The 22,053-nt window shown below is 33.3% G+C and overlaps 2 protein-coding genes across 3 annotated transcripts; both read left to right on the top strand.

Moving 5' to 3' along the window:
• Nucleotides 1–350: 350 nt before the first annotated feature.
• Nucleotides 351–7,911, top strand: LOC127804251 (glucose-6-phosphate 1-dehydrogenase, cytoplasmic isoform). 2 transcript variants are annotated; one of them, XM_052341078.1, is made up of 17 exons: nucleotides 401–496; nucleotides 1,352–1,418; nucleotides 1,635–1,887; nucleotides 1,993–2,078; nucleotides 2,435–2,501; nucleotides 2,603–2,789; nucleotides 2,874–3,031; nucleotides 3,116–3,184; nucleotides 3,733–3,791; nucleotides 4,076–4,112; nucleotides 4,642–4,713; nucleotides 5,363–5,510; nucleotides 5,924–6,019; nucleotides 6,202–6,272; nucleotides 7,079–7,194; nucleotides 7,380–7,425; nucleotides 7,521–7,911. In XM_052341078.1, the coding sequence occupies exons 3-17, from the start codon at nucleotides 1,714–1,716 to the stop codon at nucleotides 7,689–7,691; spliced, it is 1,557 nt and encodes a 518-aa protein (XP_052197038.1). In that variant the 5' UTR covers nucleotides 401–496; nucleotides 1,352–1,418; nucleotides 1,635–1,713; the 3' UTR covers nucleotides 7,692–7,911. The 2 variants fall into 2 exon arrangements, with proteins under 2 accessions (XP_052197039.1, XP_052197038.1); XM_052341079.1 differs by lacking the exon at nucleotides 1,352–1,418 and having other exon boundaries at nucleotides 351–496.
• Nucleotides 7,912–16,179: 8,268 nt separating this feature from the next.
• On the top strand, nucleotides 16,180–19,865 carry LOC127803447 (F-box protein SKIP14). The gene is made up of 3 exons (XM_052339672.1): nucleotides 16,180–16,708; nucleotides 16,977–17,912; nucleotides 18,286–19,865. Exons 2-3 carry the CDS (start codon nucleotides 16,992–16,994, stop codon nucleotides 18,844–18,846), a joined length of 1,482 nt encoding a protein of 493 aa, XP_052195632.1. The 5' UTR covers nucleotides 16,180–16,708; nucleotides 16,977–16,991; the 3' UTR covers nucleotides 18,847–19,865.
• The last annotated feature ends 2,188 nt before the right edge of the window (nucleotides 19,866–22,053 follow it).

Here is a 22,053-nt window from a genome sequence, read left to right as displayed (position 1 = left end):
TGGTGCCATGAAATTATAGTATTTATGGACATGGGCCTTTGAAGTCGGTATGGGTTTATTATATAATTTTATATACTATGTCTAACTAACGATCATTATTATTTGAAGGGTAATAATTGAATATTAATAAATATACATTGTCTTTAAATAAAGTATAAAATTCATAATAATAACGTTAAAGTGCATAAACTAAATAAATTCAAAAATATAAATTTAGGAGTTTAATTAAAATAATAAAAAATTTAAATTATCATATATAAAAAACAAAGAGTACACCAATGAAAAGCTTCCAAACAATATATTTATTTTTATTTGCATTTTCTTTGGTCTTGGCGGTGTTGTACACGCGCGCTGCTTCGTCGTGTCGTGTTGTCAGCGTCAGTTGGTAAGACTTGAGGGCAAATTTCAAAGGAAGACAAGGGGAGGAGAGAGTGGGGAGGAGAAGCTGAAGGCTGTCTACTAACGGTGGCTGTCTCCCGAAGATCTCATAGCCGAGGTACTTCCTGATTTCTCGTCTCTTCTTGAATTCCTTTCTCTGTGCTCTGATCTTCGCTTCACATCGCAATCACCCGATCCATTTTGTATCAGTTTGCAGGTTTGATCTAGTAGCAGCTCATTTTTGTACTTTTGGTTTTCACTTGGATTTTCAAATCCTCAGTTTCTCGCTCTTTTATCTCCTTCTATGATCGATCTGCATTCGAAGTGATATGCAATCATCAGCTTGTTGATTTGCTTAGTTCTCTAACAGCCGATTTGTGCTTCTGATGCTCTTTCGATGTCAGGTTTTCATTTCGTTGCTTTCACTTCGTTCGCGATGCGATCCTTCTGCTAGTGCTTGCCAAGCAATTCGGAACGATCTAATTGATTTCTTTTGCTTCTGGAATCTTCTAGTTGATTTGTACTGCTAATTATCATTCGATTTGAATTGGAACTATCCGTTAATTTCCTTACCGGTTGGAGTCATCCAGTTGATTTCCTTAGCTTCTGAAATCATCTACTTGATTTGTTCCTCTAGTTCTCACTTTTGACCTGGATTTGGAATTATCCGTTGGGACGCTTAGCGTTTGGGGTTGTCGATATCGTGACTGTAGCTCTCTATTTACATTTGATTGAGATCTTTGTGCACGCAAAGAATTTCGGGATCATCTGGTTTGTAATAATTTGGGGGGTGGGGGGGGGGGGTGTTCACTATTCTGATTTTCAGCATCCCCCATGCAAAGTGATTTGGAATAATCTACTTGGTTTGCTTAGCTTCTGGAATCATCTAATTGGTTTTTGCTTTTCGTTTCTCACTTCAACTTCAAAGTTTTGATTTGCAGTCCTCATTTCCTTGAAATCTTTGTGCATGCAGAGCAATATGGGCATCTTGAAATTTGGACCTCAAAGAAACCCATATCTATGCATGCATCTATTTGAATGTGAGCACATGCGTTGTCAGCTAGTATGATCAATTGATTAATTCATCTATTTTTTTCATATTTGAATGTGCATGTAAACTTATATTAGTTACTCCATTAGATAAATAGATCTTGTGCTGTGGCTACTGAATGCTCTATTGATTTGTGGCTACTGAAAGATGTGAATTAGTTCTCTTATGCAATTGCAAATAATTTCTTTGGCTTCTACATTTGCAGATCACAAAGAATAGTTGTTGCTCTTATTGTAATTTTGCACAATTCTTCTTGGGTCAAATCCGCATTTTAAGCCTGGAAAATGGGAACTGGAGCATGGACTGTTGAGAAAAGATCCAGTTTTAGAACTGAACCGTTCTCAAAAGAAAATACGACAGCTCCTGAAACTGGATGTCTTTCAATTGTGGTACTTGGCGCTTCTGGTGATCTTGCCAAGAAGAAGACTTTTCCAGCTCTTTTCCACCTTTACCGTGAGGTCTGATAGGATTTCTTTCTGTTTGAGCTAATATAATCTATGGAAATTTTGTTTTATAATAGAACCACGCTATTTTGCTGACATCAATGGGGTGACCGTGTGCAGGGTTTTCTGATACCTGACGAGGTTCATATCTTTGGCTATGCAAGGACCAAGATTTCTGATGAAGAGTTGAGAAACCGCTTACGTGGGTTAGTTTCCCTTGCCCTGCAGTGTTCATCTTAATGTCTTTCTTGTTACTACGTGACCAATAGAATTATCACTTGACAATTTTTACTAATTGTTCTTCTTTTCAGAAACATGTCCTGCTATCTTGTTCGTTAAATATTTTAAGAAACTTAATTTGTAATGATTTAAAACATAGTATTATAATCTGCCTTTTTGTTCCTTGCTCCTCTGGCAAGCTTTAAACAACTTATTTTTCAGCTTTATGCCGACCTAATTTGTCCCTAGCCCCCCAATCAGAGGAGGGTAACAGTGTATTGTTTTCAATATGTTGCATATTTTGATGGTTGGAATTGGTCAATGTTTTCTTTAATGATTCCAGGTATCTCATCCCCAGCAAGGGTGCTTCCAGTGAACAGTTAGATGAAGTAACAAAGTTTCTGCAATTGGTTAGTGTCCCTGTTGCATATTCTTTATATTTTCAAAATTTTTCTTCTCAGCTTTGTCCTATGAAATGACTTGCAATATTTTCCTTAAATTACTTGTGCAGATCAAATATGTAAGTGGCTCCTATGATTCTCCCGAGGGTTTTCAGTTACTGGACAAGGAAATATTTGAGCATGAATCTTCAAAAAACACCAGAGAAGGATCATCCCGTAGGCTTTTTTACTTTGCACTTCCACCATCAGTTTATCCATCTGTCTGCAGAATGATCAAGAATTATTGCATGAATAAATGTAAGTATTGCCATTCTGCAAGTGGCTTTGTGACGGAAATGTAATTCTAGTCTAATCAGACATTTGTGATGAAATCTTTTTCAGCTGATCTGGGTGGATGGACTCGGATTGTTGTTGAGAAGCCATTTGGAAAGGATTTGGGCTCATCTGAGCAATTGAGTACACAAATTGGACAGTTATTTGAAGAATCACAAATTTTTCGGATTGATCACTACTTGGGAAAGGAATTGGTGCAAAACTTGGTAAAAAATTCATCTAATATATTCTCTCCGGATTGTTCAAACCTTTTGTTTTCTGTGTTGATAACATGTGATAACATTTTGCAGCTAGTACTTCGTTTTGCAAATCGCTTCTTTCTGCCATTGTGGAATCGAGACAACATTGATAATGTGCAGGTAAGAGTACTTTTTTTTTCTTGTCAATCTTATTTTTAATACTTTTTTGTTGTCTACCCTGAATCAGAAGTAAATTATTACTTCAAATATTAAACAGAAAATGGTTGTAGCTGCACCTATCTGACATGTAATTTCATTCTATGATTATGATACCTCCAGGAGAATGCCAATTTATGTTGTCATTCTTGTTAAAGAACATACCACCAGCCTTTAGCTCTTTTTTGTTGGTGATGGTGTTTAGCAGTTGAATTATGGAGAAGTTACTGTTTCACACTTCTTGAGAAGGGATTTATGGGTTGGGTTGAAATGATTTCTGTTTCTTCAATGCTTGCATTATGTTTGTTATAGAGGTTATAATCCTGGGTTAAGATTGATGGTTACGAGGAACTCTATTTTTCCCAAAATTCTCATTTTCTAATAGCTATATTGTGAGAAGTTACCTATTTAATCTAATTAGTTTTAACTTATTTATTTACCTTGATAAATAAACATTTTGCCTTTTTCAGTTGCCTTATTTTTATATATATATATTTTTGTTTCTCTTGCAGATTGTGTTTAGGGAGGATTTTGGAACTGAGGGTCGTGGTGGATATTTTGATGAATATGGGTATGCTCAATGAAAATTCAAAATGTCTTATGTCAGGATATTTGCTTATTAACTGTCACATGGAAATAAAGTACAATCTGTTGAGTGTTTTGTTTTTTCTATTAAAACAATAATTATATTGCAGTATATAGGGGAAATCAATATAGTTATACCTGACACTCAGAGAGAGCATCTTGAAGAATTTATGCCTATTCTTCTTGCCTGATCTTCGTGTTTCTGGGAAATGGTCACTAACCTGTCAGTACTAAACATCTTTATATTTTTTCTCTCTTTTTTTTGTGCAGAATTATCCGTGATATTATTCAAAACCATCTCTTGCAGGTGAGTCCACGGCATTATGTGAGAGTAATAATGTCTAAATAACAAGGTTATGATACTTGAATCTTTGTTATCTCTTCATTCTGGAAATTACATTGAGAAACTCAGAAGTTAGAATAACAAAAAACTACATTTACATACATGTTCAGGATAGCTTTTTCCTTTCATTTGCTTTTGCTTGTTTCTTCTCATGATTCTTTGATTGATAAAATGGAATGAGACATCGGTTCATGTGAGGATAGTAATTCCATGTTGCCCTCCTCTGTAGTGCATCCACACAGTAATGGATGCTCGCTACATCACATTTTCTCTGTTTTTTATCTTATTGTTCACTTCTGACTTGGAGATCTTTCAGTTACCAGTATTTTGGTAATCTGTAGGGCATAAAATTCCAGACTGTCGGTTGAATGGCAATGGCACAATTGTGCCTCCTCTTTTGCTCCCTCATTGTTTTTTCTTTTTTTCCTTTGCTAGATAAACATCTTTCAATGTTCCTTTAACACATGCCAAATGTATATTTTATCAACTCCAGGTTCTATGCCTTGTTGCAATGGAGAAGCCTGTTTCTCTCAGACCTGAGCATATCCGGGATGAAAAAGTCAAGGTATTCAGTTATTCTTAACTGACACTATTATTATGTTTCTTACCGATATATTCTTCAACAACTTCAAAGCAAACCAAGCATCAACCTATATTATCAGTTTTTTTCTTCTTTTCTATTCGATCAAGATTGAAAAACTCTAATTAACATAAAGAATTCATGAGTGATAAGAAATGGCTTTTGCTGGATCTGTCTTTTTCTGTTTCCAACAAATGGAATATAAATCAGACAGAAAGAAGGACTGATATTAGAAATTGCATCACATTTTTTTTTTCCTTTTTCCTTTTTTGTGTCTGAAGGAGACAGTTGCTGTTTCCAACTTATGTTTTGGGTAATAATAACAACAATATCAAGACCTAATCCTACTAGGTGGGGTCAGCTACATCGATTTTGGATCATTAACCATCTTTATCTGTGATTATATCTTCTGCAAGAGTTTTCCACAAAGTTTTCTTTGGTTTTCTTTTACCTATTTTTCTAGAAACTCCTTTCATTTCATCCACTCAACAGGTGCATCTACTAACCTTCTTCTCATATGTCCAAAAATCTTAAGCACATCTCGTACATCTTATCTTAATGAATACACTCGTTTCTAATTCTTATCTTTTCTTATATGCAAGGCATATCCTTACAGTGTTGGTTTAAAATTCAGGTCCTTCAATCAGTGCTTCCTATTAAAGATGAGGAGGTTGTTGTTGGACAATACGAAGGCTATAGAGATGACCCTACAGTTCCCGACAACTCAAAGACTCCCACTTTTGCAACAGTGATACTTCGGATTCACAATGAAAGATGGGAAGGTGAAAATTAATACCTACAATTGGTTCTGTTTTTGTTATTCTTTTTAGGTTTCTTCATAGTAGAACAGACGATGAGCTTGGTAGGAATGAAAAGGTTGCTCCTTTGGTATTGGAAAGTCACGAGCTTGAGTTTTAAAAATAGCCTTTTTTGCAAAGTAAGGGTAAGGCTATGCACAAACATGACACTCCCTTGACTATTACAAAGTGGGGAAGTTTCATGACTGGGGATGACCTATTCTTCATGGTGGAACAAAAGAATTCTTTCTAATCACCAGCAGGAAATTGCTCTGTCCATTTAGTAGACTGCTATTTTCTGTTCTTTCATATTTCTGAAGCATTCGATTTACCTATAGCAATTCCAGACACCATTGTGTTCTGAGTATCTTCTTTATGAATCACTGAAATGCTCTCAGGTGTTCCCTTTATACTCAAGGCAGGGAAAGCACTAAATTCAAGGAAGGCAGACATACGTGTTCAATTTAAGGATGTTCCAGGCGACATATTTAAATGTATGGTATCAGATCCACAAATGTCGCAAATAACCTCCTTTTCGGTTTCTGTTCATCTTCTCAACACCATAGGCCTTTGTGCACTTTTTTTTTTATTGATATTATCTGGCTAAACCAATTAGTTATCAATATTTCGGTGGTTGAATATTTTGTGATCTTGCAAATCACATTTCCTTTTTCAGGTCAAAAGCAAGGAAGAAATGAATTTGTTATACGCCTACAACCTTCAGAAGCCATGTATATGAAGCTTACGGTATGTTAGCTATTAATGTCAGGTGCTAATGATTTTTTCTTTTCTTGCTGGGTTGGTGCTAATGATTTTACAAATGCAGATATTCCTAAAGTATATTTTCTTCTAGTGATTCAAGTCTTGTATTCATACTCATAATGTTTGAGGCAGTCTACACCAACCATTTCATGTTTTTAGTTTTCTGAGACTCTACTATTGGTTAATTGCTGGCGTACATTTTGCAAATTGCCATTTGATATCTTCCAAAACCTTAACTTATGATCCAAAGACAGGTCCCAGTATAACCCTATGGTTGGTCAGGCTTAATTATGTAATTGGCCTGATATGGTTATTTTGTACCCGCTTCTATTTGTCCACAGAAGCTTGTTTTTTTGCACTTACTGATAATGTTGAAACTTTGTAGACTTAAGAGTATTGAATGCTCATGCTTGACCATCCACCAGCCGTACATGGAGAAGGCTTGTGACCTTACAAACTTCATGATGTGGTCAGAAGAATAATCTGCCTTTGTATTTTGAGTTATGAAATGTAGCTTTATGTGGTGAAGTGTTATAACAATTAACAAGCAATTTACAGTTACATAATCATTATCCTGGGAATTGATGATTGATCTACATAAGCTCAATTAGTTTCTTGCTGGTTAATCCATAAATTTACCTAAGACCATCTTGCTTAATTTAGTATGTTGTATTTGAACATGTTTGGTTTTAATAAAGATTTTCCAATCTACCAAACTTATTTTTTAAATCTATTTTAATGCTTGAATCACCCTCAAATTTCAACATGACATCATTTACTCCCTGATGCAGGTTAAGCAGCCTGGCCTGGAAATGTCAACTGTCCAAAGTGAACTAGACCTGTCATATGGACAGCGTTATCAAGATGTTAAAATCCCAGAAGCTTATGAGCGTCTAATTCTTGACACGTATGTCTGTACATCCTGTTTTATATTCATATTATGCTTGTTTTCCTATAATTTGCTGCACTTGTAGGCTTTCTTTTTGAGTAGTTGGAAATCTATAGAACAATGTAGCTGGAAGGCATGAAACAACACCATAGTTGTGGAAGCCAGCTAAACATGATTGATAAGTTTTTTCTTTTTATTCACAGAATAAGGGGAGATCAGCAGCATTTTGTTCGAAGAGATGAGCTGAAGGTATATGAACATTTTTTGGTCAGGACACATATTTCACCATATATTATCAATTCTGAAAAACTAAGTTGTTTTTCTGTCATTACTGCTGTTACCAGGCTGCTTGGGAGATTTTCACACCTCTGCTCCATAAAATCGATAATGGAGAATTTGAACCAATTCAGTACAAGCCAGGCAGCCGAGGCCCGGCGGAAGCAGATGAGTTGCTCCAGCGGGCTGGTTATGTTCAAACACACGGTTACATATGGATCCCTCCCACCTTGTCTTAGAGACTGCTTATTCTGAGGTTTGGTCAGTGTGCTTCTATAACTATTTCTACCATGTTGTATGCCGTCATAAACTGCTCTACGCGACGCTGGAACCTTGATGGACTATTAGTCCAGAGCACGACTCATGTCGCATGGTTACTCGGTGTGATAAATAAAACTAAGTTCCAAAGCTGCAGATGCAATATATGGAATCCATGAGTGGTGAGCTTCCCCTTATTCATCTATGCCTGTGAATAATGTTGATCCAAAGATCTGATGGTGATTGGATTCTGGATCCAGTGTATCTTTCAACTTGCTCCTTAAGACCGAATTTTTGTTGCCAGAATCTCACTAAAGAACTTCTCTTTCACTTTCGGCGTTACATCCCCAACATTTTCAAATGCTTTTAATTCCATCTTCACAAATCTTGTACTGAGAGATGCTCCCTTTGCTTACGAATGTTGGCCATAAAGAACCCCTGCAATTGGCAAAAAAGAGCTCTCCAGTCTCCACACTCGGTACCCAACTTTTGTTCTTGTTGACTTGACTTGCTTCGTGAGCATACTCTCTCTCTCCCCTCCTATCTCTGTTCTGTACCAGCAGAATATTAAGATAGCATCCATTCAGCAACAGTCTTACCATATTATTCGGTAATGCCTTCAATATCATGAAGCTCCAACATGACACACAAATTCTCCATATCGACGGGGCATATTCGATGCAGGGACAAACCTGGACTACTATCCAGGAGATTCCGTGTAATAATAGAAAGTGCCGTATAAAAATAAGGTATGTAACATGAAAGGGTATCATCGGGTACCTCAGAGTTGTTCATGTCAATAGGTAAAAGTTTATTAAAAGATAAAAAAAAAAAAAAAAGTTTAAAAGCTTAAAATAATTTGTTGTGCTAAAAAGATATAATTTTTTCCTAATCACTTAAGAGGGTCTTAGCATAGCACGCTAATTAAATAACTATGATATTTAAAAATTCTTTTGAGAGTGGTATAACAAAGATATACAATAATGACGAAAGTTTTTAATTTTAATAAAGTTTAAAAATATTAAGATAAAAATATTAATTTCAGTGAATTTTGGTGAATTTCAGAATCTCAAAATTGATATTATCTGTTATGAATCTTAATTATAGGGGATTTTAAAAAAGTTTCATGCTATTTTATAAACAAATAATTTTTTATTCTAAAAAATATTTTCAATACGATTTTTAAGTTTTCAATATATCTAATTTAAATATTAGAATATTTTTACAGGAATTTTTCTACGTCCTCTGATCATCTTGCAAATTCCATATGACTTGATAATAACATTTTCACTTTATAAATTCATTATTGTGTTCAAGTGACAATATATATGATTTTGATATCTAATAATGCTATTTATATATCAAATTTATATAATTCAGTGACACTTTTTATAAGATTATCAATTTTAAATTTTAAAAATTAATCAGTAATTTTATAAAAAAAAAATCTAAACATACAAATATAACATTATTATATGTATATTTCAACACTTTTTTTATGTGAGGGAGGGTCCAACGTCATGTCCCCCCGAATTCACAGCAGGTAGCGCACAGCTGATCCCAATTACTAATTCACAAGCAGCGGATAAGTATAAGTAAGTTAAAAACTGAGAGCATCGAATCCGATCCCGTACTGGAAGTGAATTTGTTGGCAAGTATAAAGATTGTTCGGTCTTCTTGCCAACGATGCGCCTTCTTCGCGCATTCACGGCTTCGCACGAGACTCGAGAGAGCGAGCAACGAAGGACTGCCTCTGCTTGCAACGTGGTGTCTTGACTCTTGACTTGAGGAAGCCACCGAGCCCGTAGCCGCCTTCAACAACACGCTAGCCTTCTCTTTGACACTGACAACTGGGTTACGTGACCCTCACCCAACCATTTACTTATTTGCCCCAATGCCTTGCTGCTCTTTTTCTTCTTTTTTGTTTCTTTTCATATCATTTTTGGGCCTATAAAAGTAAGGGTGGAATCGTCTTTTTAATCATTCAATTCGCAATTTTGACCTATTAATTCCATCTACTACTATCATTGTTCTTTTATATATATAATATATTCTTTTAATATATAATTACTATTTATAAAGTGTTACATGCGCACTCCACTTGCCTTCAATTTTGATAAAATAGATAAATTTTAAATATAAATTTTATCCCCTTACGCAGAATAAGAAATCAAATCTATAATTTATTGATGTGAATTCTAATTTATCATAGTCCAACTATTTGATCTGTGTCTTAACACAAATGTCATTAGATATTTGTATAAATATCAAACACGATGGTATCTCTGTCAGCATTAGATTGATTGGTTGAGATGCCACATTGTAACAGGTGATTATTTTAAATAATTCAAGAGAGGTGGGTTGGGTCAATAATTAAAAAATATAATATTTAATTTTTTATGTATAAAATATTAAAATTAATATTTTAACTATTAAAAGTTGTTGACTTAAATTTTTATCATGACTGAAAATTAAAAAGTGTATGAACGTGTTTGTTTCTGTAAGTGTCACGCAGTATGGTTGACTAATTGATAGTATTCGAATAGCCTGACTAGTTTATTATATTTTTTTTAACAATTAAAAAATATAGTGCTTGATCTCTAATATATAAGAACATCAAAATTTTATATCTCAAATATTAAAATAATTATTTTAAATCATTATTCTAGCAGAGATAAACCAAAATTGTAAAAAATGAGCATGTTGATACGTTCTATTACGATAAGAATTTAAAATAATAATTTTTAATAATTAATATGAATGTTTTACACAACACAGACTAAACGCCATATTTTTTAATTATTGAGAAGAACCAGTATGTATTAAGCCTTCTAGAGATTAGTTTACTAAAATACATTATTCACTTGCCTCGACGATGCATTTTTGCTCTATTTTATACTTAGCACAAGATTTAGCATGTGATTCACATGTAAAATAAAAATTCATTAAGCAACGTTTGACAAAATTGTTTGATATATTGATAAAATTATTTAAAAATTAATTACAATTTAGAGATTACAAGTTTAAATTTTATTAATTAAAGGGTATTTTATAAAACTAAAATTAGATCTAATAATATAAATAGATAGATGGATAGATGGCCTGTCAATTACAAAAGAAATTGATAATGTCAAGCTATCCTTGTGCATTGGAAGAATACTATTCCATTCAACAAGGAATATGTGCAATTGTGACAAATAATGGTATGGTTGATTAGGCAAGGAACACCTTGCACCCAATGTCCTTACCAAAACCATGTTTTCTACCTCCCCTTCCACACATTCCTTTCCTTTTCCTCACTCTTTCTCTTCCTCCAATTTTAATGATCTTTTTTTTTTTATATATATATAAAAATTTTAGAATCCAATCGCTCGTAAACTTGGAATTATACATGTAATAGAAAATGTAAAAAAAAAATAAAAAAATCTAGTTTGATTTTAATATCTATGCTCCATATTCCACAATAATAAGATAAATTTACGTAGTTTATAATTTTTTATGAAAAAACTACATTCTTCTCAAATGACATAATTCTTTGCACGATCAAAATTGAAAGGGAATCCCAACTTTTATGACTTCGGATAAATAGGTTATCCACATTTTAGAGATTATAGGTTTGGAGTTACGGTACATATTTTAGAGGTATAAATTCAACAATCAAGTAGGTATCATCTGGTGGATTATCCATCAATAAACAACAATTGAGCAATATATACTTATTTATAAGCGAAAACTCTAATAAGATGAAATTTTCTATACATTTTCATGTCTTCCACCCATAATTGGATTGATTTTTTGATTAAGAGACTCAACTTATACCAAATTTAAACTCGATGAGTTATCTAATATTATTAGGGAGACATAATAATATTTTTTCTTGTGATTATAATATTTTTTTATGTTTATTTTTTTATATTTTTTTCAAAAATAGAAATTAAACGAGTAAAATAACGACGTGCAAAATATTAGTAGGTTCCGATTCAACAACCCACACCCACAATTCAATAATAAGAGGATAATTTACTAGATAAAATAAGTTTAAACTCACAATTTCAAATAACAGATCATATTATATAATGAGATTTTAGTTATTAAGCTGTGAAACACACACATGAGATACACGATCATAATAATTTGAATATATCTTTCAAATAAATTATCGAGAGTGTGATCAGTTAAATCATTGAATTGTGACCCCTCATTTATAGACACCAAATTATTATAATAATCATAGATTTAAAATTTGTTAATTATATATCATTATTTTTCTAACGTTGCTTGAGCGTACCTTCCCCTCTTACCTATCTGTCAACCTCCATTTCACATCACCTAATCGGCAAAAGGCAATGAATATATAAGAATTTAGGATTAAACTATAAAATATTCAATCCAACATAAAAAATTGATGTAAACAAATAAAAAAAATAAAACATGATATTATTATTATAATAATAATATAACGGTTATAATTTTAAAATATTAGATATTTATTTATAAATCTATCACTTATCAATATATATAAAATTAACTTCTATAAACTTATGATCAAGTAGATAAGTCACAAAGATAAATATTTAATTATAAATATATCTAAATTATAGTCAAATTTAAATTTCTAATTACAGTTAAATTTAAATTTTAGGTCATAAATATAACAAAAAAAATATGATTAGGAAGGCATAATATTAATCTTTAAGCATAATTAAATTGGATTAGAGAAAGGAGTAGGGTCAATCATGAATATATGTCACAAACCTAATTGCAGAAGCAAAGCAGCTGTTTGCGGGTTAACTTGGACATTTCATAAGGGTGTGGCATTATAAATTGATAATGACAATTAATAATATATTATTATTATTATTATTAAGCATTCGTTAAAGAGAGCTTGACGGCCCAATTGCTCTATTTAATATCCTAACACTTCCCGTCAAATTCATTCTTACAAGACTAATTAGTAATAAATAAATTGTCCTTATGATGATCATTATCACTAATTATCTATAACCTATAGATTATTTTTTTTGTTTTTGGCACGTGAATAAAATTTGAACTCATAAATTCTTTCATAGGAGTGAGTAATATTTTCGTTAAACCGAAATAAGTCAGTGTTCGGTTTTGTTTTTAAATTTAACAATTTTGATTTTTTAGTTTAGTTCGGTTCGCTCTTTGTATTGAAAAATATTAAAATAAAAGAATTGATTGAAATGTAAAAAATGATATCGTTTTTACACTTTGTTATTTTAATTTTTTTTGGTTAGTTTAGTTTTTATTTTTATTTTTCAGTTTGTTTGGTTTGAGAATTTATTCTATTAGTTCAGATCGATTTTTAACATATGATCAGTCTATTCAGTTTAAAAAGGTACTTATTGTTGGCTGAAAATAACAATAAATTTATTAACTAGAGACATCATTATTAACTCGCTTTGACTCTATAATAAAGAGAAGAATCATAAATCATATGAAAATTCTGGTACAAATACTTTAATATTTAAGTCATGCTTGAATATCGCATTGAACCCAATATGTGAAATATGTTTTTTTTTTGCAACGAAGACTTATCTATTTATAGAGGAACGCGAATATTTTTCAAATCCCCTATAACAGGAATTACTTCATATAAGTTTATTTTAATATTTTAAGATCCACTATAATTATAGTTTTTATGGATAATATTTATTTTGATATTTTGAAATTCATTAGAATTAGTATCTTTATGAATAATGCTTCTCTTTTTGCAAAATGATTTTTGAATGCAAAAGTTATTTATTTTATAGTTCTTCTACAGGGCCAAACAAGCTTATAGAATGAGGGCTAAAATACTAAAATGCCCTTCCCGTATTATATTGAAAAAAGTATAATATAATATGGGCAATAACATTTTACTCTTTTAGCCTTCATTCTATAAACTTATCTGTCAACCTGTCTGATTCTCAATAATTTTCTTTTTATTTTATTAAGTATTGATGTGTGAGTATGTATATATATATACAGATTTGTTCTTCTACCCATATTGAGTTTGTTCGACATGAGTATGTAAGAAGATGGGGTCCACGCCCCTATCATTTTGCCAACATCAAACAAATATTACGTGACCTGATATAAGTAACATAATATTTTTGTGTGACCCGATACAGGTAGCATAATATTTTTGTATATATATATATATATATATATAGATGGTTTAGACATTAGAGGAGGGGGAGGAGGTGAATTGTAAATATGAAATGATACTTTAGTAGATAAGACATCAATGTCACAGCTTTTAACTATTTGTGCTTTTTAACTTTTAGTTTTAAAATTCGCTTTGTACCCTTTCCTTGTACATATGATTGGTGAACCCTCCCACCCTCTCCCTACCTCTCACCCCTAATGAGATGAATAATAATAATAATAATAATAATAATAATGCTTAATTATCATTTCCAGAAAATGACCATTATTTTATTATTTAATTACAACATCGGCGGCCTCCTCAGTCCTCCCCATTAGGTGCTGTTTGGATGGTGACATAAATTGCCTGCAACTCGGTTCAATTTCATAATAATAGCCCTTAAATATAATTTTCCCTGTTTTTAATCTTCATTTTTGGGTTTAATTTTATTTTAGTATTTTATTAATTGAAAATGTTGTCGTGATTATTAGGGGTGAGTAAAATTTTAATTAAACTGAAATAACTGAACTGAATCAATCAAAATTAGTGATTCGGTTCACTTCAGTTCAATTTGTAGATTGGTTAATTTTGATTTTTAAATGTGAGTTTTTTGGTCATTTTAGTTTGATTTAGCCTCTTTATTAAAAAAAAATTGAAATAATCGAATCGATTGAAATATAAAAAATTATATGTATATATATTTATCAAAATTGATCAATTTGATTTGGTTATTTCGATTTAATCAAAATTTTACTCAGTCTTAATTACTTCTATTTGCTTATAGTGGATTATTATGTTACTCGTGTCGAATAACACAAGAATAATATAAGGTTTGCTTGACGTTGGCAAAATCAAAGGGGGGCATGGCTCGTCTTCCCTCGGTCACCTGTATGCTTGCCTTGCGTCAGATAACATTTATCACAACAGTTCATTCCTCTTTGCTCGCATTTTTTTGTTTTTATTATTTTTAATTCAAGTAATTGTTTGATTGATTCAGTTTAATTCAATTTTTGAAAAATAATTCGTCTATTCAATTTGAGCAATTCCATCACTTTGGAATACTCATCCCTAGCAATACTTACTTTTTTTCATTAATGTCTTATATTGCAAGTGAGTGTCAAAAATCCTATTTGAACACTTCAGTGGCACTCTTTGAACACTTGTATATCACTTAAATTAATTTATCTCTAATTTTCACTTCTATAATTTTTTTTTTTTAAACTTCAGATGAGAACTGACCATTTAATGAGTACAAACCGATGGAGAATGGTTTCAATTGGTAAGTGATTTGCCCAACTTTTAATGAGCTTAAAGAATGTTATCATTATCAATAGGTGTTTGTGTTATTTGTATGTAAATAAATTAAATAAAAGTTAATTAATTAATATTTATTATTAATTAAATATAATAATTAAAAATTATTTATCTTAGAAAAAACTCAACATATTAATAAAATTTGACGGGAGAAACCCTTTCAAAGGGAATGGTCCATCGGAGAAAAGAACACCCATTTCAAGTAAGTTATGTTGTGCGGGACAACGTGAGACAAAGTTATATTTGAGAAAATTCTTCTTTATTATTATTTTTTTTAAAATGATCTTTTCAAGAGGATTGACACTAAAGAGAGTTTCCTCAGGGACAGTTTCCTCTTTTGGAAATGATGTTTTTTTGAAAAACCTCTCTCAACTGGACGGTTGCATTTATTTTTATATTTTAGGTAAAATTTTAAATAAATTAAAATTGAATGTAGTGATAAAATTATTCACAAATTAGTTGTTATTTAAAAATGATAAGTTTAAATATTATTAATATAATTAACCTTTATCTTTTAAATAAAAAACATTAAAATATTAAAAAAAATCATTTATTAACAGAGTTTCAAAATGCTAAAACAGTGTGTTTATTATTTTCAGAAATATATATATATATATAAAATATAAATTTGATTTAAACACTTTAATACTTTTTTAAAAAATGACCAAATTAATTTCGTTAATTTTATAAATTTAATCCGCTTAGTCTCTAAACATCTTTTACTCAATTTTACCGTTAAAATTTTAAAAAATAGGTCATTTTGACCCGAATTTTTTTTTTTTTATCACTCCCGAAACCCAAGTTTTTGGATTCAAATGTATCTATGAATTAAATCATTTAAAAAATTCAAGAAGAATTTAAAGAAAATAAAGGACTAAACTGATAAAAAATCAGAAGTTTAGAGGTGAAATTTAAAATTTTATTTTTGCTGGGGGTTAGAAAATTGCATATAAATTAGAAGAAATAATTAATTGGTTTATGTGCTTTGGGATGGGGGGGTTAAGATGGAATGGAGAGAGGCCTTACTTTCGAAGAAGCACAATAATAGAAAATTGCTTACCGGCGAAGGGGTAGTCTCTGGCGCCACCCCTTCTTCTCCTTCTTCCTCGTCGACTCGTCGCCACACGCGTCTGCATATCGCCCCTCTGTCTCTGTGGGGCTCCTTCGCGTCCTCTAAATTTTGGGGGGGTGGGGGCTCTTTGACATCTTCTTCTACTGCTTCTTCGTCTTCCTCTACATTCACACGAATACAAGACAATACTCTTGTATTTCTATTCTATCAATCCGTCCTTCCCTGCCTACACAATCTCTATCTCTATCTCTGTGTATGTGCAAATTAGTCAATCCTTTCCCTTGCTTCTCCTTTTCGTTCTCTTCTTGGGATTAGGTTCTTTATCTCCATTATCCTTTTCCCACTCCAAATCGGATTTTGGATCCTGTTTTACTTATAACTCTGCCCCCCGATTACCACTGTCTCTCTGCGCGTGCGGCTGCGTCTATTGCGGTGTTTGAATCGATTGATTCTCTCTTCAGGTCTGTTCTCCTTGAGCTATTCTGTTTCCGTTTTGTACATGATTTAATCCACGGTATTATTTGGGCGTATACAGAACTCGGTGATTTCCTTGATTTCTCTGAACCCTAGTTTTTTGTTTTTTTCGTTTTTCTTTCCTCTCAAATTTTCTGCATGCCTTGTTTTAGTTTGGAATCCAAGATTTGGGCTTTTCTTTCTTTCTTGTTCTTAATTTGGGGGGCATAATGCGTTGTTGGTCATAGGGTTTGTTTGTTTCTTGGTTCTGGCCAGGTGGGTGGACGAAGAATGCCGTCGAATCTTTCGCATAACTCTGTCTTTTCGACTCTTCCGTTGGAGGAGGGTTTGTTTTCGGCGATCAAGCTTGGTAATGGGTACCTGGTAGAGGAATACCCAGACAAGAATTCCAATAGTTCTGGAAATTACATGAATTTGAATTGGCAATTTGACAATTCCAAGGATGGCTTGAGTGATGAAACTGAAAAGGCGCCGGATGATATTATTGCTTTATTGCCTTCTGATCCCTTCGGTATGGATCTCAGCGCTACTTTTACTGCAATTAAGGGTTGGTTTGAGGATTTTGAGAGCGATTTTGGGTTCAATTCGCTTGGATTTGGTGCTGATCGAGTTGAGGTGGAGACAGGGGAGGATGGATTGTTTACTGGAATAAATTTGCTCTGGAATGGCGATTTCAATTTCCACGAGGAGGTCGATTATTCGGAAAATCAAGAAGAATCATTTGGGTTGGATGAAGAAATGTGGGCTGGATTCTATGATGATGGCCTTCTATTGGATGGTAAGGTTGAGGTTGAGATTGAGGAGTTATTGGGTAATACCTATGAGAAATATTCTCTCTCTAGTAATTCTGCTAATGAACTTCAAGGTTCTAGTGAGAACCATTTGAGTAGTAGTGATGGGGGTGCTCCCAATGATGCTTTATTCTTTGCTCTTGGTTATCTAGGCATGAGGGACCTTCTTTCTGTTGAAATGGTTTGCAAATCTCTGCGCGATGCAGTTCAAAATGATCCTCTTTTGTGGAGGAGTATTCACATAAGCCAGCCGTTAAGTGACAAGATCACTGATGATTCTCTATTCCAATTAGCTAGTAGGGCTCAGGGCACGCTTCAATGCTTGAGCCTAGTGAAGTGCCCCCAGATCACTGATGCTGGATTGACGCGTGTACTTGACAGCAATCCCGGTCTGAGAAAGGTTTGCATTTTAATCAAAATTAACTTTGTTTCCTTATTGGATGTATGATTTTCTATTGAAGCTCTACTTGATACAATTTCATGCTCCAACTATGATGAGACCTTAACATAACCTCTGTGTGAATATCCGTTGCCTCCACCTTCTGAAGTTCTGGTAAAAGGAAGCATTATCTCATAATCATGTTTGTTAAATACTGCTGTTTTTTCTTTTTCTATTTGGAATCGTTCCTTGAAGTTAACTCCTGCTCTTTAAGGGCTGCTTCTCTATGGCACTTGTCATATAAATTCTTTGAAGTTCATTTTATTTGTAAACCAACTATTATATTTAGTATCTTCTTAAAGCTACTTTCTAAATTTGATTTCATACCATGCAGCTAAGTGTTCCAGGATGTCTGAGGCTCAGTGTTGGAGGTATTTTGGGTAATCTAAAGTCCTTGAAGTTATCAGGCAAGTTTGGAGTAAAGCAACTTAGGATCAGTGGGCTCTATGGTATAACGGACAAGCAGTTTGAAGAATTAAAGCTTTTGCTAGGCGCAGATAATCATAGGCAGCTCAGTGGCCACAAACCACGGTTCTATCATGGAGGGCAGGCGTATCTCACTTGTGATGATGATCGTGCCATTGATGTTGAGGCATGCCCAAGATGCCAAAAGCTCAGACAAGTCTATGATTGCCCAGCAGAGAGTTGCCAAGGAAAGCGTCAATCCCCTCAGTTGTGCAGGGCTTGCATATTCTGCATTGCTCGGTGTGTCCACTGTGGGCGCTGCATTGATGGCTGTGATTATGAAGAGACGTTCTGCCTTGATTTGCTTTGTTTGGATTGTGTGAAGCAACTTCTGAACAGTCAAAAAAGGGAGGAAGAGGTGGGTATTCGCTCTTCTAAATGCACTATCTGCCAGCAGCAAGCAAGGTGCCACTTTTGCCTTAATGGCTAGAAGAAATTGGTGTTGTTTACATGCTTTGACAGGAGGTTTTGGAGACGAACTGCGTGACTGGCTGCCCGGGTTTTTAATACTGAGAATGGAAGCCAGATAGATGCTTTGTTGAAGCTGTGGCTTCCTGCAATATCTAGACTGCCTTGTGGAGATAGATAAAACATTATCAACAAAATAATTGAGCTGCCACTTGAGCAAGTGAATGCTGCTTCGTCAATATAGTTTGTGGAATTCTGCTTTGATTTGTACTATTTTACTGCTCTGGGGTTTCAGGAAAGAAAAGCAAAAAAGAGTTCCAGAATTTAAAGTTGAATTACACCTGGTCTCTCGGAATTGGGGAAGATGGAAATATAATTTTTGGGGTATATATCAATTATACCTGTCTTCTAGTGGAATGGCTGTTTGACTCTAGCGGCAGGGGTTATCTTCTGGTACATCGACAGAAGTTCGTGGATTTTGCATCGTAAGAGAGAAGCAAAGGGTTGTGAAAGTTGGACTGATTCCTGGTGGAAGTGATGTACCTTTGATGTCGTGGATGGTCCTAACAAAATCTGCGCTGCTGGTGAAATGGGGTGTCTGTTCTGCCTCAGATAAAATGGACGACATCATGAAGCAGGAACTGCTTGGCGAGGATGAAAATGGTACTCAAAGGGTCTCATCAACATACCAAAGATGGTGGGCGGAGACTGCTGCTTGTGCTGCAAAGTCCATATATTTCATCAGGTTCTGTAGCCTCTTTCTTTACTTGTCCCACGCCACAAGAAGTCTATGTATTTTGTTAGTTCAAGCTAAAGTCAGTAGAACTAGACAGTAGAAAGTTCACGGGCATTGGTGGTTGTATTCTTGCCCAAGTTACACTTGGGATGCAGGCACTGCAGACTGCTTTCTGTGAATGATGATATTGGCCATTGTTATGTTCATTCTTTCGAAATGTTAACCATTAGCAGTCTTGCTCGAGCACTCGATGCCATTCTTCTCCTTAGGCATGCAGCTCTTTGAATGCATTGTTTCTTTCCTAACTGAGCATCGATTGTTTTGAGGTGTGTGTGATTCTTTTCTTTGCACTTCAGAAGCTGAGAGGAATTAGATAACTGTTTGCTTTTTCAGTGGCTTAATGGCATTTTTGAAGTGGTTTACTGCTATCAAGGATGTCTAGTTCTGGGTTTTCTTCTAGTGATGAGCTAAATTTGTCTAAGAAGTTTTTGTCCGTAGTTATTAAAATACATAAAAGAGCATAGAATGCATCACCTGCTCTTGGATTTATGAGCCTGTTTCTACACGTATGTGTGTTTTTTCTTGGATAACTATGCCATTGGTGGATGGCAGCTAAGTTGCATGGAAATAAAAAATGGATATGATACCAATAAGAGTATGTTACATTAACCTGTGTTCTGTTTAAAAGCCCTTATTCTAGATCCGTTTACCCACACCCGCTTTTGAATTTATGAGCTTGTTTCTATTCATATGTGTTTTTTCTTGGGTAAATATCTCAGGGAATTGCAGTTAAGTTGCTGAGAAACAAATATGATATGAATGAGAGTAAGTTAGAAGTGTCATTATTCTAGACCTGTCTGCCCACACCCACTTGTTCATGTGCCAATTGGATCATGCTATTTGTACATCAAAAGCTATATCTTGAATTATACACACGCACACAAATGACTAAAATATTCATTACACTTCACCGCCTTACGATCTTAGGTGAGGGATATTTTAGTTATGTACCTCATCGTCTTGAGTGAGGGATATTTTTGTCATTTTAACTATATTGTGTAGTCCAATGAATATAAATAGTATTTTTTGTACCAATATACTTGTGTTGTTTTTATGAGCGTGTTTCTATACATGTGTGTTTTTTGTGCGTTTCATAGGGGTGGAAAATAGGGGTGAAATTTATTTTTATCCAAATTTCAGAAAATTCTATCAAATAATTTTTTTTTTTCATGGAATTCAAATTCCATCTTAGTTTAAAAAGTGATTTTTTTTTTTGAAATTAAGAAATTAGAATTTTAAGGGGTGGGGTGAGAATTAGAATTTTGGGTGCGTTTGATAGGGGTAAAAAATGAGGATGAAATTTATTTTTCATCTAAATTTCATCAAACAATTTTTTAATTTTATGGAATTTGAATTCCATCTTAGTTCAAAAAGTAAAAATTTTCCTTGAAATTAGAGAATTAGAATTCCTAGAGGATGGGCGAGAATTGGAATTCCACGAAATTGGAATTTCGCCCCACTTTTCACCCCTAATCAAATACACCCTTTATGAAATTGAAATTTCATGGAATTAGTGTGTGTTTGATTGTTGCAATCAAACACTTTTAACTTTGTTATGAAAAAATATGTATGGTACAAGTATTTAAAACTTCTTTCTATGGAATTCATTTTTCATGACAGTGAAGTGGTTTTTATTTTCTAGACAATATTATTTAGAATTGAATTTTAGATAATGTAATCAAACACACTTTTAGAGTGTGTTTGATTGCACATATTTATCATAGAAAATGTGTAATTATTATATATTTTCTATGGAAACAATCAAACACTCTTAATTTTTCTAGAGAAAATATGTGTATAGTACAAATTTTTAAAATTTATTTTCATGAAATTTATTTTTCAAGAGGGTGAGATAATTTTTGTTTTCTAGACAATCATTGTCTAGAATTAATTTCTAGGTAATGCAATCAAACACTATGGTAGATAATTATTGCATTGGTGGATGGTGATGGGAGCTAAATTGTAAAAAAAAAAAAAAAAAAAAAGTTGTATTAATGCGACTCTATTAAAAAGTCGTTTACCCAGACTCACTTATTCTCGTGCCAATGTATGTGTGCATTTAAACCCCTAACTAATTATCCATTTCGCACACGAATCAATCAATCTACCCGCCAATGAGTTATATTCAAGTGCAATGTAATACAGTAGAAAAATATTTAATGCAACCCATCAATAGTTTTATTATAATATGATATTATCGCACGTGACACCACAATTACATTAAAGATTAAAAGAATTTCAATTGCCCAATTTCTAAAAGCTCTTGGGATTGGTGGATGGTGAACAAATAGTAATCGCTAGCTAGGGTTGATAAAATAAAAATAAAAATTAAAAAAAAAGTAATTATCAAGATAAAGACCCACCAACCAAATCCAGAGTCTTCGATGGTACGCAGACAAAAATTCCATTTGATGATAGCCTACCAATTAGATA

This window comes from Diospyros lotus, chromosome 6 (genome assembly GCF_014633365.1).
Source record: "Diospyros lotus cultivar Yz01 chromosome 6, ASM1463336v1, whole genome shotgun sequence".
Lineage (NCBI taxonomy): Eukaryota > Viridiplantae > Streptophyta > Magnoliopsida > Ericales > Ebenaceae > Diospyros > Diospyros lotus.
The sequence above is the reverse complement of the archived record's forward strand: the minus strand, read 5'-3'. Positions and strand labels throughout refer to the sequence as shown.

What these genes read in the sequence shown, in the direction of transcription:
- LOC127804251 (XM_052341079.1), top strand. Translation starts at nt 1,714, where the DNA reads ATGGGAACTGGAGCATGGACTGTTGAGAAAAGATCCAGTTTTAGAACT. An exon ending in GGATATTTTGATGAATATGG is followed by an intron (nt 3,792 to 4,075) that starts GTATGCTCAATG and finishes TTTTTTGTGCAG; the next exon opens with AATTATCCGTGATATTATTC. An exon ending in TCACAATGAAAGATGGGAAG is followed by an intron (nt 5,511 to 5,923) that starts GTGAAAATTAAT and finishes AAATGCTCTCAG; the next exon opens with GTGTTCCCTTTATACTCAAG.
- LOC127803447 (XM_052339672.1), top strand. Translation starts at nt 16,992, where the DNA reads ATGCCGTCGAATCTTTCGCATAACTCTGTCTTTTCGACTCTTCCGTTG. An exon ending in GCAATCCCGGTCTGAGAAAG is followed by an intron (nt 17,913 to 18,285) that starts GTTTGCATTTTA and finishes CATACCATGCAG; the next exon opens with CTAAGTGTTCCAGGATGTCT.